The following is a 15,597-nucleotide window of genomic DNA, read 5'->3' as shown; positions in this document are numbered from 1 at the left end:
GGTTCTTTGTATTTCTTGTGGCAGTAATTGTGCTGCTGTAATATATTATTTTCATGTAAAGATAATGTGCATATTTGAATCTAATAAATTCAGTGTATCTCTTTCTTCAGTGGAGGTCACTGTAAGGTAATTCACTCTAAAGATTACTGTAAAAGCTACTGGCAGGAGCTGATCTGCATCTGTATTGTAGCCATGTGTTACCCAGACCTTTCATCAACTCTGTGAAATGTTCAGAGCCAAGTCAGCCTGTCTGAAAACACACTGATTAGCTTCATCTCGTGGTACTGCTGTTGTGACATAATAACACATCTGTTGGGTTGCTTGTTATGTTTTTGAGTAACATCAGAACAAAACCCCCAAAATCAGCATAATGGAAACCTTTTGTTGGAAAGAGCTTGGGATTCCTGAGCAAATGACTTGGTGTGGAACTTGACAGTGAGAAACGTCCCCCTACTTTCTACCACAGATCTGAGAAACCCAGAAGAACCCGTCTTCTTGACACAATGAAATTTTTGCATTCTTCTGCCAAGTAGCCTGTCTGCACAGGTCAGGGCAAGTGGCTTGAGCACTCCAACTGAACTCACAATGCAATCGCAACTACAACATGCTCCCATGTTTCTGTACTATGCCCTTCCAAATCAGTAGCCCAGATGGTGCAAGTAGCTCACTTCTGATTCATTTTGACCTTAGGGAGGCAAGCTATAGATACGGAACACATACCCAACATTTTCCTTGATCCTATCTATGACACACTGGAGGATTTAATTAGAGTGAGGGAAAAACACAGCCTCAAGCCTTCTCTCCTTGGCTTTCATTCTTCTTAACAGGTAGTAAATTTTGCTTTATTCTCAAGCCAAGATTTTGTTCTTTTCCTGCTGTAGGCCATGAAATGAACATTTAATAAAGTTCATTTCAAATGTATGCTTTCAGATTTAAAACTCCTACTATGGTCACATTTTGCTATACCAAATGTGGCTCCACACTTCGAGTCCCCAGTCTTGCATTGTTTACATAGTATATTGTTGTTGGAATGAGACGTTTTTAGGTTAGTGAGTAAAAAGAAAGAAATAGTCAATGAACTTTTTGTTCACATTATTTTCACACTCATATTCAGACAAGCCCTGATTGGCTAGAAGTTTATATTTCTCTACTATGTCTGCCTAGTCCTCACATTTCTGTACTATGATGGGCTAGAAATGTATATTCCTGTTCAATGATTGGCTAGACGTTTATATTTATAACCTATGATTGGCTAGACATTTAGTTTCCTGTACTATGACCACTTAGTCTGTAGTTTATGTACTATGATTGGCTAGAAGTTTCCTGTACTGTGGGTACCTAGTCTTTACGTTTCTGTACTATGATTGGATAGAAATGTATATTCCTGTTCTATGATTGGCTAGAAGTTGATATTCCTATACTATGATTGATCAGAAGTTGATATTTCTGTACTTTTACTGCCTAGTATTTACGTTTCTGTACTATGATTGACTGGGAATGTACATTCCTGTACTATTATGGGCTAGACGTTCATATTCCTGTACTGTGTCTGCCTAGTATTCCCGTTACACATAGTATGATATCTAGTAGTTTGTAGTCTTGCATTGTTAGTAGCTATTATATTGCATTCTTTTATTAGTCTATTATTGGTTAATAGTAGTTCACACTCTTGGACTACGTTTCGCTAGTTTCGCACTACTCAGACCGATGGTTAAGAAGTCCACACTCCTGCGCTATGAATGTCTAATAGCTCATATTCTCCCGTTATGACTGTAGAGATGACCAACTGACAAATCGCAGCGCAGGAGACTGCAAACGACTAGCCAATCACCAGCCCAGGAGGCGGGGCATGCCGCAAAACGGGTGGGGAAAGGATTCCGCTGCAGTGGCGCTGGGACCTTGAAGGTGGGCTCAGCAACTCAACAGTCTCAGCCTCGACTGTCAGACTGAAGATACCTCAGAACAGCACACACTGCAGTCCTGTCTCAGGGGGTGATGAGTGAATAGCCGAGTGTAACGGATATACACACATTAAGGAGAATGAGAGGAGTGATGGAATCGCCGGCGGTGTGAGGATCCAGTAGACGGTGTGTGGGTCGGTGTGGGAGTCCAGGGTAAAACCTGTCACACAGCAGCACAGACAAAATGGGAGTGAAGCTGAGAGCTGGGGGAGCCGGTGCACTTGGAGAGAAAAGCGGGAATTGGATTTAAAAAAAAAAAAAAAAAAAAAAAAAAAAAGGACTCTCTACATCGCAAGGTTGAGTTTTAATTATTTTAATTTTTTTTATGTATTTGTTTTTATATATTTCCGTGTTTCATATATCATATATTTTAAATGCTAAAATAATATAACCTGGCAATTTATAATTGCTGAGGTAATCCTCTATCTTCTATAACAGGAAGTGTTGGTGTTGGAATGGCCAACTTTGTAACCCAAGCTGCTGCCTGTGTACTGTTAGTTTATACAGCCTCAATGCAAGTGAGGGAAGGTAAACACTGGGTGTGTTCTGCATTGAGGGACAAGGCATGGCCATCCATTCATGATGGGAGGATAACAAAAGGCCAGCTGGGGGTTCATACTGGGAAACACCGTTGTTTGCAGGGAATTCCTGAGGGGCTTTACAAAAGGGTCAGATATGGAGCTAGAGGGGAGTTTACTGAGCTGCTAACGTGTGTACATGAATTCCTGGTGAACTGAGGTTACTACTGTAATAGACGTGCTGGATTACCATTAGCACGGTTACTGTAGTGGGATCCTGGTCTCCTGTGCTGAGAAGCACAGTGGAGAAATCATCCTGATGCCATCATAAAGTCATAAATGTAAGAGCGATGCTCCTCATCACAAATCAGTGATAAATATGCAGTATATCTACTGCCAAAGATTTTAAGCAATGCCAGTAGTCATTTTCCACAGTAACGATACTGTCAGTGTCAGAGAGAATTAAAAGGTGTTCACATTCAGCATTGCTTTGTACAGATAATACGTGGCTTGGACATTCCAGTTTTGTCTCTCATTGCTAAACACAATGAAAAAGTACTTGTTGGTGGACCTGGACCTGTTAGTGTAGTCTGAGTTAACATGAACTTTAATTTAGTTGGTTTTTAAGCCCTGATCCTGAGCTCTAAAGTTGGCTGGTGTCTGTAGTTATGGCTATAATCTGTAGGTTCGATACCTGAGCTCGGCAAGCTGCAACTGTTGGGCACTTAAGCAAGGCCCTTCACCCTCTCTGCTCCCTGGGCACTGCCCACTGCTGCTCTGGGCACGTGTGCTCACTGTCACTGTGTGTGTTTGTGTTTGATCACTAGTGTGTATTGCCATATCACCAGTGCTCAGGCCATATACCATCTGTGTCCAGCACTAATGGACAACACTAATATTGTGTCTTGTCTGTCGTTGCATTTGGTGCATTTAGTCATTTTGTAAACTCATAAGACTGGAAATTTCTGGAGATTCCTGCTGGGGATTCACATGGTATCAAAAATAGTATTAATTATACAATAATTATCATAGTATTGTGTCGAAGCTGAGAATTCCAGTATCATGACAGCACTAGTCTACTGAGAGGCCTAGAGTCTTGTCCCAGCATGATTCATTACATTTTCCTCCTGCTACAAGGTACTTGAAAGACATGACCACTTATTGAAGAATGTGCAATGATTTTAAATATTAGGGAAAATGTGGTAATAAAGCCATTTAGAATATTCAGAAAAATGGTGTTGTATGACTAAAAGCAGTATAAAGGTCAGAATATGTCTCCTCAGTTTTAATATGTTCTTTATATTGTGTTAATATTGTAGCACTTGGACAAGTGTACATATAGAATGTTCTTTGACTTTGTTACCAAAGCTTTGTATGGATTTCAGAAGTTTTCTAAATCTCATTTCTCAGTGCTAAACTGCTACAGTTACATGTTGAAAGGTGATTGTCTTCTTCTAATTTCAGGTCCCATCAATTTCAGCCATGGTACCTTGCCAGACATTGGACTTGGCCCGCCACTGCCTCACTGGGCTTCTCCTTTTACTCCCTGTGTCCCTCTGTCTGTCAGTGAAAGCACCCTCCCATCTGTCCCAACATCCTCATGTTCCTTCCCTGGTGCCTCACGCCCCCTTGCCCCTGTCCCGCTCCCATTTCAGTGCAAAAGCCCAGCTAGACCTCACTACCCACTGCAACGCTAGCTGCTTCCACAAAGGCGAGGACATCGACAAAGGACACATAACTGAGCAGCTAGCTTTCGAGACACTCTATGCAGATGGCTCCCGTACGCTAACCACTGTTGACCTGGACAAAGACGATGATGATGATGATGACATTGCTAATTATATTGTTCCCACGCCATCTATCAGAAAGAAGCACAAAGCCCCATCTTCCCTTCACAAGAGAATGAGGAGGCAGATATATGGGGCTGATGGGCGCTTTAACATCCGTGGTGACCACTTCCTGCTGGACTACCCCTTCTCCACAGCTGTGCGCATCTCGACAGGCTGCACTGGGGTTCTGGTGTCCAAGCAGCACGTTCTGACTGCCGCTCACTGCGTACATGATGGGAAGGATTACGTCAAAGGGGCGCGTAAGCTTAGGGTCGGCTTCCTCATCCCACCTTCTGCTAACAGCACCAAGCAGGGTCAGGTCCCTTTGAAGAAGCCCTTGGTGCGATGGGTCAGGGTCAAGCGGACACGGGTGCCTAAAGGCTGGATTCAGGGACCCCAGGATGTCAGTATGGATTTTGACTATGCCCTCTTGGAGCTGCGCTGGCCCCATCGCCGGCCCTTTATGCGTTTAGCCGTGGCGCCCTCTTCCGATGACCTGGCTGGGAAGCGCATCCACTTCTCCGGGTTTGATAGTGACCGTCCTGGAGAGCTTGTGTACAGGTTCTGCCCTGTGGAGGACGAGTCCAACGACTTGATCTACCAGCATTGTGATGCCCGGCCTGGGGCCAGTGGTTCCGGAGTATACGGCCGCGTGTGGGATGATGCTCTGGAGCGCTGGGAGCGCAAAGTGATCGGCATCTTTTCAGGACACCAGTGGCTGGAGATCAATGGCGAGAACCGTGACTACAATGTGGCCGTGCGCTTTACCCCACTGAAGTTCGCTCAGATCTGTTACTGGGTGCACGGCAACAGAGCAGACTGCAGTCAGGACTGACCTTCATGACGAAGAGGAGTGATGCTGGAAAATGGCAAAAAAAACTGGAAGGAGATGAATGAAAAACTGACTTGCGAACCTGCACTTTATGGTCAATTCTTGTTTTTTAGGGCAAGGCAACTAAGAAAAAGGTCCTTGGCAAAAGGTTACCACAGGATTCTGGACTTGCTCGACAAAGTTTTATTTAATCCAAATTGGATCTAATACCACACTTGTCTTTAAATTGGACCTTTATTTAATCAAGTAAAGAACACTTGTCTGCCTTGCATTGTAAAACATTCGCCATGCACCATTTCATCAGTATAGGTCTACTTTAGTGCACCCATTTCATGCCAAGTCAGCACCCATAAAAAAGAGAAAGCCAATTACATGCAATTCTTGGTGTTGTGATTTTATTGCATTTCTCAGAAAACACTTAATTTGCCTGGCTGCAGATGTATCTTTTAGACTGTGATGCTTAATCTACATGTGCAAGATGGATGATGTATTATCTTTGTCAGATATATTAACCTGTTTCTAATATAGTGGTGATTTTTATCCGTCGGGGAGGAAACACATTTGGTCGGTTCCTTGAATATACTACTGCTTGTTGCTGAGTTGTTTTAAGAGAGGAAAGAGCCAGTTAACTATGTGTCGTCACATATTCTGTGGTGTATTTCAGGGCGTAGGAACTAGATGACTGTGATAGATCAAATCAAAGCATAACCTCTGGTAAGTTTACTTTTACACAGCTCCAGGACGTAGGGACTGCAATAGCTTTAGCAAAATATAATACAGCGCAAAAAAACACATGAAATAAGTTTCTCAGTCATCACGACTTGCTAGAACAAATACCAAATACACGGGATGAGGGATAAATTGATGTTGAATATATTTCTATTTTTTGGAAAAAGCTTCTATTTTAATAAACAAAAAAGTTGTATATCATGGTTTCTTTGTTTTCTTATTATTACACTTTGCAGGCCTTCTCACTCAGTTATCAGCCATATGGGTAAAGGCCCACCAAAATTGTTCAAAATGGTGTACATCTTCACAGATTGCTTTGACAGATCTCTAGCTCCCCCTTGTGGCTGAGAGGAGGAACAATCTTGAGAAGGAGCTCAAGCCATTGCTGTTGTAGGCCAGACATTTGCTCCAGCACACCTGACTGTAATATTCAGGCGCTTCTGAAGACCTTCATTAACTGGTCCAGGGGCGTTAAGTAGGCGTGGAGCTCCAGGATTACCTTGACCAATGTTGGGTAACTGTTGTCAACTTCCCATGAAGATTACAGGTTTTTTTCTAGAAGACATGCCTGTGTCTCCTTTCAGGACCACCATATGGGTGGTTATGCAACCATTACTTTATTTATATATATGCCTAGATGTTTATAAATGCTGTATAAATGCTGTCTCTGGGATGATTTGCTAATTCAGCATTTCCTTCTTATTAGCCATAACATTAAAACCATGAAATAAGCATCATATTCTCTTGTTACAGAGGCAGCATTGGAAGGTCTTGTGAAGGGGGTTCCCAGTATGCACTGCTTTGTACCTACCAAAAGTGCTCAATGAAAGAACAAGCAAGGAACCAGGGACAGGGTAATGGGTGCCCAAGACTACACTGATCCACATGGGGAGCGAAGGCCAGCCTGTCTGGTTTAATCCCACAGAAGGAGAACTATGGCACAAATTGCTGAAAACGATGCTGACCCCTGTCCACCATTTAAAGCACCTACAGTGGGCACATGAGTATTAGCAGTGGAAGCAGTGGAATTAGGTCGTCTGGTCTGATGAATTATGTGGACGGCTGTGTACATGTGCATCACTAATCTGCCAGTATGCCATTCATTACTACAGGCCAACAATACCCCTTCATTGCAACTGTGTCCCCTAATGACAGTGGGTTTTTTTCAGTAGGATAATGCGCCCTGCCATACAGTTCAAAGAAGGTCACACAGGCGTCTGTGGGATGTATTGGATAAATAAGTCTGTTCCATGGAGGCTCTACCTTGCAACTTACAGAACTTAAAGGATCTGCTGCTAATGTCTTGGTACCCAAGAGTATCCTCAGGGGTCTTGTGGAGTCCATGTCTCAATGGGTCAGAGCTCATGACCTACGTAATGTTAGGGAGGTTGTTTTAATCTTATGGCTGATTAGTATTAGGCATATTTCTGAACACCTTCTGGAATTGTCCGGTCTTGAATTACACCATTTCATTTAAAGATAGAAATCTTTATTCTGAAAAATCTTCCAGATCTTATAAACAATAAAGTGAACACAATTGAGGGAAGAACGTTTTTCCCGTAACTGCTCATTACTTTCATTGGTTTTGGAGGAAATCTACAATTCCTCCTCGCCAAACTCCAGCCTCCAGCCACAAGATTTTACAGAGGTTTTGGTCCAGACTAGTCTACTGTCTCAAATGCTGTCCTACACCACCTTCTTTGGATGATGTTCCTCTGTTGCACAGTGTTTCGCTTCAAGACAGTCATCATGGTAAACCTTTTCTAAATTCTGGTGTCATGCTTAGGATTCATGATGTGCTTTGGAGAGATGAGTCAAACAGGCTTCTATCTAAACTGTTAAATTTAGCACAAACTGCTGTAAAGCATGTGGGCTGTGCTGCTGCCTGCAGACCTGGATGACTTGCCATCTTTGAGTATAGGCCATAATTCATATTTGGCTTCGTGGGCCACTTTTCTGAATGCAGTAGAGTTTGTCTGGGTGGAGGCTGACGTTCACTAATTTTAGGGTAGGGTATTGTTCTTTGTGACATTGGGTTTATGGGACTGTCCTTCCATTTTGCTCCAGCAGTCTGATAGTTCAAGTGGTTTTCAAAACTTTAAAACTTCTGGCAGCAGATCCGGACACCATCTTGGATTTCAGGATCTGAGCAACCTGATTGTACTGTCAGTGCTTTTGCAATTCAAAAATGTCCTGATTATACCTCCAAATCTGTTTCAGGATTAGTTTAAAACATGACTGTAGTCAGTAAGCAGGCAGGCTTAGCAACAGGCCGAGAACAGACAGTGACCAAGCATCCAGATGTGTGGTCACTGTGAAGATTTTGCTGATTACACAGTAAAGTGGTTCGTGTGAGTCATGTGAACCACTGAAATCAGGCTTTCTGTGCCTCAAAGAGCGCTGCTGAAAACATAAAAGCGGGTACAATAGTCTGACTGGAAAGGATTTGGCCCCACCGCAGCCATCTGCATGAGTAAGTGGGTCATAGCAACAACTTCAAAGACAGTAATGATGTTTTTATGGGACTATGGGTCATTATAGTACTGTAGGATCTTCTGCAAAGGGAGGAATTAAAGTACTTTTCCACTGCTTGTGCACAGAGGTTGGCTGCCCTCTAGTGGCCTGCCCAAGCATTTTTATTTTTCAGAACATACCACAACATGGCGATGAGGTGGACCGCTTAGGACCATGGTTTCCAAGCCGATCCTCTGAAACTCCCAGATGGTCCACATTTTTCTGATATCCCTATGTGTTGCAGGTTAGATTGAAGCCATGTGGACCACCTAGGAGCCAATGAGAACTGTAATGCAACAGGATTGACAAGTGGAGGTAAATGGAGTACAATAAAGCAACATCATTTTAAAATCTCAATGGGATTCTTTAAGACATATTCTTTAAGCCCACTCTTTAACCCTTGGTTCTTGCCCTGGTGCACCTTCAACCTGGAAAGCCACCTGTACACATTCTCAAACTCTACTGTGAGAATGACTGAGGATTTCTACATTATTGTTTAAGAAGCTAACCGGAGATTAGGGAGATAATGGCTTGGATTCCACAGGTTCCCATACCTTATTTTTTTCTTCTCCACATGACACATGGTATTTTCTTCCAGGTTTCCACATGGAGTATGATCTCAGCTAGGATTGTATCCACAGTAATAGGCTTTTCAGAAAGAGGTCACAGGCCAGTAGCTTTAGAAGCACAACCTGATCCTAGTCAAAGTATTTTGATTAAACTCGACTAGACAATCTTTGGTTTATTCCTTGAGAACTTTGCACTTGTGGTGGAACAAAGTAGTAGCATAGGAATAGAAAATCAAAGCAAGATGCATTCAAAAATCTAGCAAAAAGTGTGAAATGGCTTTTCAAGTATAGGATTGGAATTTATATGACAATGGAAAAGATCTGGGCCTCATTTACCAAAAACCTGCTGTAACTTATGACAGTTACATAACACTTTTGGGAAATGAAACCACAGTCAGCTGCAATTGCCAGTTAGACATTTAGGTAAAGGTCGAATAAGTCTTCCAAAAAGTAGCCAATAAATAGTTTTTTTTTTTTTCCTCTGAGAGTCCTGCCCTGAAACCACTCCTATGTGTATGTGCAGTGATATTCAGAAAGGTACCAAGAATCTCAGTATTTGGTTCTGTTCTCTAGTGAGTTCTTCATATCATGATGCCAGTAATACCATGCTTTACCACAATGACTTTCACCAGACACAGCACAAACCATGCAGGTAAAGAGAGTTCTGCCTCATACTTAACATCCGAATTGGTGAAGTACAGGCAGGATTTATCAAATGTTACTCTAGAATATATAAACATGGTCCTTGTTGGCTAGAATGGCAAGACAGCAAGCCCTAGTCCTGGTTCCAACGTGTTCTATTTTGCTAGAAGCAAGCAGACTTTTTAGCATTATCCACAACAAATACTAATCATCAAAGGCCTCCAGAGTGTTTATTGAAAGATCATGATTAGTTTCCTTAATGAACTGTGGAACCTTTATAAAAGGCTGGAATGTACCTCTCTATATTCTGAAAGGTGCACTGCAATCAAGTTCTGGATAAAGCCCAATCAAAGACAAGGTTATAAATGTTTGAGCTGCAGAAAGAGTAGTGACTAACTAATGTTCTGCTTCGAGATTTGTTTTTTTTGAGGGGGTGTTTTATCACAAGATTACCTTGGAAATTTATGGTGAAATATATAAAGAATTTAACTGTAAAACAAGAACTGTAGGAGGAAGGTTAAGAAAACACTTTTCAACCCCCCCAATAATCTGTCTCAAAGATGTGAAACCTGAAATTACCTCAAGAACCTCTTAAGAAAGCCATGTCATGTAATAAATAGGTTCAGTACAGACAAACTTCACATAAAAGCAGTCGTAACGGGGAGTAGTTTAGTGCCTTTTTTATTAGAGATAAGGAGACGATACAAAACATCCACTATCCAATATCCTTCAAGGCTCTGTACACAGGCTGTTCAAATACATCGCTCCCCATCTTTCCTTCATCCCCATCCTTCATTCAATCCAATTCATCAGCAGACATCTGAGCCACCAGAATGCAGAATTTGTACATGTGTAAGGAATGTGTTTAATGCCTTGACACCAGTGCCATGGTTTTGAATCAGACTTGGAAATGTTTGCAAATAAGAGCTGGAATCATTAAAAACATTCGGAACTTCAAAATAAGAAAAAAAGGAAAGAACAAAAGGGGAGGGGAGTAATTGTGTTCCCAAAATGGTCAATTTGATACATCTTGTGCAATCACTCTTGGAGTAAATTGTTTTGTACTACGCCTAGTCTCACCTACACACACACATACTTAGAAAACTTAACTAGAAGTTTGGCAAAAAAAAAAAAAAAAAAAAAAAAAAAAAAAAAGTTCATTGTATAATTAAGTATGAACAGTATTCTGTAGATTCAATAGCTGAATTGTAATGGTTGCTGTTCCGTCTCATACTTTGCCTTCAACAATCTAATGGAACCCGGAAAGAACAAAAACCTGCTTGCACACATTTACAGTTATAATATTTTGTTTTTATAATCATCATCCTTCATCAATTTTTAATTCTTTTTTAAGATCTTTTTTCTTGTGTTTTGTTCTTTGTACGTGTGAACTGGAATGACAGCCTACTTTGTGGTGTTTGGAAACTGTCACTTTCACCCAACCCTCCCCCCCACTAGAACCCACCCACCAGCCCTGCAAATAATCCTGCTAAGACCCCTGCCCTACCAATGTTGGAATGAACAGCTATGCCCCCTCAAAAGCGTTGGTCTCAATCATTCAGAGGCTTCCCTTCAAGAGTGACCACTGATGATCCCCCAAGCTTCTCAGCAAGGGTCTTTCGGTCTTTGATGTCATCCAAACCGTTCACTTGCCACTCATGCTTGATACCTGCAACACAAGCAGAAGGCATTGTTAACACTGAAGCCAAAAAACCCTTTATTAAATTAAAAGACTTAATCCAAAAGCTTCTGCCTCCAAGACTCTCACCTGTGAACTTCTTCTTGATGGCATCCTTGGAGCTAGCGTAGATCATCTTGCTCTTTAGGGGAGCGCTTTCTGGGGCCCTGGAAGCAAAAGCACAACAGGTCAACAACTGACAGCTGCAATCTGTCTATAACCGTTATATATTCTTCAGTAAGGCTGCAATTCCTAGTAGTCCTTACCAGAAGATGAAAACCAGGTCCTCCTTTTTGGTCTCCTTGGTCTCATACGTGGCATCATACAGGGCGTAGCGGCAGTCATCAGGAGGGAGCATCTTGACAAACTTGAGGTAGGGATCTCCCTCATCTCCCTGCAGGATCTCACGGCCCTCCTCCATAATGATTTTCTTCTTGTCGTCGCTCAGGCAGAACAGGACAGCCTTCTTTCTCTTCCTCCTCTCCTCTTCATTGGCCTGCGCTTTGCGCACCTTCATCTCATTGAAGACCGTCAGCACATTCTCTTCCACTGTAACTCCGGAGGCCTGCAGGCACGAACACAAAGAAAGAAGATATTAGGTCACATGGCGTCAATGGCACCTGTCCAACGGCTTTATGTAGAAAGGGAAGAGAAGGAGGTAATGGGCCGCTGGGAGCAAAAATGTGAGCATGTGGGTGAGACCACGAATCAAGTAGATTTGACAAGAACCAGAGATGCAGTCAAATTACAGACATGACTGATCAGGGACATGTCTTAAATGAATTGGAACTACTAAGACAGGCAACACTAAATGCAGAAGAAAAACCCTGACAGAGGGAAACAGGAGGAGCCCCACTAAAGCCTGGACCGTGTAGCACAAAAGCAGGTTTCACGGACAGCTAGGCAAACTGTAGTTATCCTGACAAAAATGGCCATTTAATAAATATGAACTTTAATAAAATTTAATAAAAATGAACAGTGCATAGCTTGACACTTTAAAGTAAACTTTCTTTACGAGTCACATGAGAAGTCAAAGTGACCGCCACTTCATACAAAAATTAAGGAAAGGAGGCAGACTTCCTCATAAGGCCTACAGCAGAGCCTATAGGTCGCAGAGATGGGAGAGTTTTACTGCTCACCAAGGATGCAATACACCCTGGCTGGTGAAGATAGGCTGACATTTAAAGGTGTGTCTTACTGTTACGCAAGACAAGTGTGCACAAAACTTCCCCACAAAAGTATGTGAGCAAGGCGCTGCCATATAGCTGGGACAGCAGGAGAGAAGAGAAGAGAAAGGAGGGGTTAGCCCTACAGCGCCTGAGCACAGGCTAACTGCACACAATGGCGCCACTGTCAAAATCAAAACTGCCTGAGTCACATCGGCCCTATAAACCTACTCAGGTCTTCTGATTTCCATTACAACACCCAGCGGGACAAGATGAGCTCCGAGACGGATTTCAAGCCACAGATCTGAAGTCTAACCTCTCGCCCTGTTATCAACACTGCAACCCATAAGACTATTCTCCCTCCTGAGGGCAAACCCCTGAGACGACCAACAAGTAACCCAACTCCACGAGCCGGTGTCGATTCGGTCACTGAATAACCCGCGTATCATATTGGAACGCAAAGTGGAGGAGAGACTCCAGCAGGAGCTGGTCAGCGTGACTTGGGTTCTGAAGTGCCATGCCGCATTAGTGAGCCATTTCAAGGAAATGTGTGTACAAAGGGTGTGGATGGATTTGTTCAGGGGTGTGAATGACCGAGCAGAGAACATGTTCAGACAGCTCTTTACCAAACATGGCAAGAAAGCAGAATCAAATACCTTAAACTAAATATTTAATTAACACGTATATTTTACTTCATTTATTTGAGTTGCTGCAGATCGAGCTGTTCAAGAAAGGCCATAGCAATCATCTTGCTCTTCCGGTCATAAAATACTGTAGAGGCCGTGATCAAAAGGCAAGGTCCAGGTAACTAACACACACACACACACACACACACACACACACACCTGAGATTAGACTGAACCAGCTGGATGTTGGCAAAGAAAGAGCACTCAAATAACCAAAGGAATTGCGCTTTCCTGCCAAGGAATAGCAAAGGGAGGGGGGGGTCTACCAGAGGTCTGGTAGTCTAGGCCCTCCTCACATGTGCAGAGCTCGGAAACTGGAGAAAAGCGGAGACCGGAACCGGCATTTCCTTAACACACGACACGACACCCACCGGAAAAGACCAGCCTCACTCACGGCACATTAATATTTCAGTTTTACTCGTGGACTCATTCTTACATCCACTGTAAGGACAGCTTTGTGCCAGTACAGCGGACAGGGCTCAGGCGCTGGCTCCTGTCCGCGTTTTGTAAAATGGTGAGGAAGTTCAGGCCTTCCTCCATTTGCACTACAGCTCCGTTCACACGGCCGAGAGCGCCACGGCCTGCAGAGGCGTCAAACACAAGACATCCGGCCATAAAACCATCGAGAGCCCGCTTCTCTGAGAGGACCCCTCTACTTCTAGACCTTAAAGAGGAATAAAATGAATGCGGCGCCGACTGAGAGAACCAGGAAGAGCGAGGTCGACCTGCGGATGAGAAATCTCTCATTTTCCTCTTTTAATAAGATTTACCTCCTAACCACCAACACCACGTCGGCATTAGACACAAACGAGCCGCTCACGGTCTACGATCTGCTCCCGTTTCTCGTGAGGACGAGGAAGTGAAGCGAGCCCGTCAGTGCATCGGGAGTTAGGGTGGGGCCACGGCCGATGCAGCGCTCCGCATGTGCTAACCCTCAAAACCACAAAACACGCGTTTTACACAAATAGACCCGGTCCAGTGAAAACAGACCGGCTCGACTAGCTGGACACACCCCAGGCAGCTAATGTGTGAGAAAACGGTGCACTTCAGCTGCTTCAGGATGCTCCGGGAGGCCATGTTGAGACAAAGGACGGAGCAGCTCGTTAGCCGGCTAGCTTTAGCACGAGCGCGTTCAGCGGTGGGCGATGATGGAGGCGCTTCACCGGCTCGGACGAAACGCAGAAACCGAACGGCTCCGCGATTCACACCCTCCGCACTAATTCACGAATGGAAACAATGCGTGGATTGTGCGGCCTACGCAGACTAATCTGAAGAAGGAAAAAAAAAAAACAAGCCCCATAAAAACGCAGCATCGGCCTTTTCTGGGCCTCAACTTGCGGAAATAAGGAGAGACTGAGGAAATGGCGCCAGTTGTTTTTGGGTCGTTTTTTGTCAGTTTTATGGCATCCGAAATCCGCGGCTCATTAGCAAACATTTGACAACGGGGGACGGGCGAGTGTGTGTTATTGAAGCGTCAGAGAAAATAAAATGAGGAAATTTCGCACCGGAGACCGTTTTTATTTTCCACGTTTTAGAGCAGCGCTAGCCAGCTAACGTTAGAGCGAGCGCGCTAGCAGGCTATGTAGCAGCTAGCAGCGCTGCTGGAGCCGAGAAAGGCGTCAGTCCGGGCAGCTGGAGAGAAACCCGCTCAGAAAGCACAATCCGTGTTTCAGCTTAAAAACAAAGCACATGGCTCATTAGTACTGAAATACTCAAACAATAAGCAGGTATCGACGGTAAGGGTGAAGAATTGACAAATGCAGACATACCATGGCTGTGTCTCTGTGTGAGTCGGCGTCTGGATGTGAATTGAATGAGCTGTGCTGCAGTCTGCCGCTCGCTCTCTTGATTCAACGCACGGACGCGCCCTTCAGCGCGCGCCCCGCCACGGCGGAGGGAGCGAGCACGTCACGGCGGGTCACGTGCTCCGAGGCAGCATCATGGGACATTGAGTTCAATATCGTGCAATATTTCTTTTACCTTCAACAACGACAGCTACATAATTTTACATTTTACATAAAGGTTAGTCAGTCGACAGTTAGTGAAAACGCGTCCGCAGCACCTACAAAACATAAGGTTCGGCGTGTAGACAGCAAACACTCAGATAATTGAGTCGTCATGAGGGTTAAAAATCTGAGTAATTATATAAACATTTACTCCCATGATACTTGATTTATCACCCATGTTCTGCGGTGCTCATAAGCCTGCCAAAGATAGTCAAGCGCAAGGTGTCAGTTGGTGGTGTCAGTACCTTGCTGGCACTGTTATCTATGGGGCGGACTAAGTGCATTTGTCATGGCAGAGCTTTGATAAGATTGGAGGCCATTGCTTTCAAATATTCAATGCATCATATAAAAAAATGTGGGATGCCGTTTCATACGAAATGTATTACATGCTTTTACAGTTGCTCCCAGAAAGCCGTCATATTTGGAGGACTACAAAATATGCAGCATACAAAAATCAAACCAGGTGC

General features: G+C 43.6%; 2 protein-coding genes across 2 annotated transcripts; one reads left to right on the top strand and one right to left on the bottom strand.

The window, feature by feature from the left end:
• Positions 1-1,892: 1,892 nt before the first annotated feature.
• prss23 (serine protease 23) lies at positions 1,893-6,065 on the top strand. Its single transcript, XM_072663250.1, has 2 exons — positions 1,893-2,257; positions 3,944-6,065. The coding sequence occupies exon 2, from the start codon at positions 3,962-3,964 to the stop codon at positions 5,141-5,143; it is 1,182 nt and encodes a 393-aa protein (XP_072519351.1). The 5' UTR covers positions 1,893-2,257; positions 3,944-3,961; the 3' UTR covers positions 5,144-6,065.
• A 4,194-nt stretch (positions 6,066-10,259) lies between these two features.
• On the bottom strand, positions 10,260-15,004 carry cfl1 (cofilin 1). The gene is made up of 4 exons (XM_072664252.1): positions 14,894-15,004; positions 11,539-11,837; positions 11,363-11,439; positions 10,260-11,263 (listed from the first exon to the last, which is right to left on the bottom strand). Exons 1-4 carry the CDS (start codon positions 14,894-14,896, stop codon positions 11,145-11,147), a joined length of 498 nt encoding a protein of 165 aa, XP_072520353.1. The 5' UTR covers positions 14,897-15,004; the 3' UTR covers positions 10,260-11,144.
• Positions 15,005-15,597: the final 593 nt, after the last annotated feature.

The sequence above is a fragment of the Salminus brasiliensis genome, chromosome 19 (assembly GCF_030463535.1).
Source record: "Salminus brasiliensis chromosome 19, fSalBra1.hap2, whole genome shotgun sequence".
Classification (NCBI taxonomy): Eukaryota; Metazoa; Chordata; class Actinopteri; order Characiformes; family Bryconidae; genus Salminus; species Salminus brasiliensis.
This window is presented reverse-complemented; position numbering and strand designations above follow the sequence as displayed.

Excerpts from the sequence above, each read along its gene's own strand:
- prss23 (XM_072663250.1), top strand. The coding sequence starts at position 3,962 with ATGGTACCTTGCCAGACATTGGACTTGGCCCGCCACTGCCTCACTGGG.
- cfl1 (XM_072664252.1), bottom strand. Across the intron at positions 11,440-11,538 it reads GACCTGGTTTTCATCTTCTG|GGCCCCAGAAAGCGCTCCCC; the intron begins GTAAGGACTACT and ends TTTTGCTTCCAG. Across the intron at positions 11,264-11,362 it reads CATCAAGAAGAAGTTCACAG|GTATCAAGCATGAGTGGCAA; the intron begins GTGAGAGTCTTG and ends CTTGTGTTGCAG.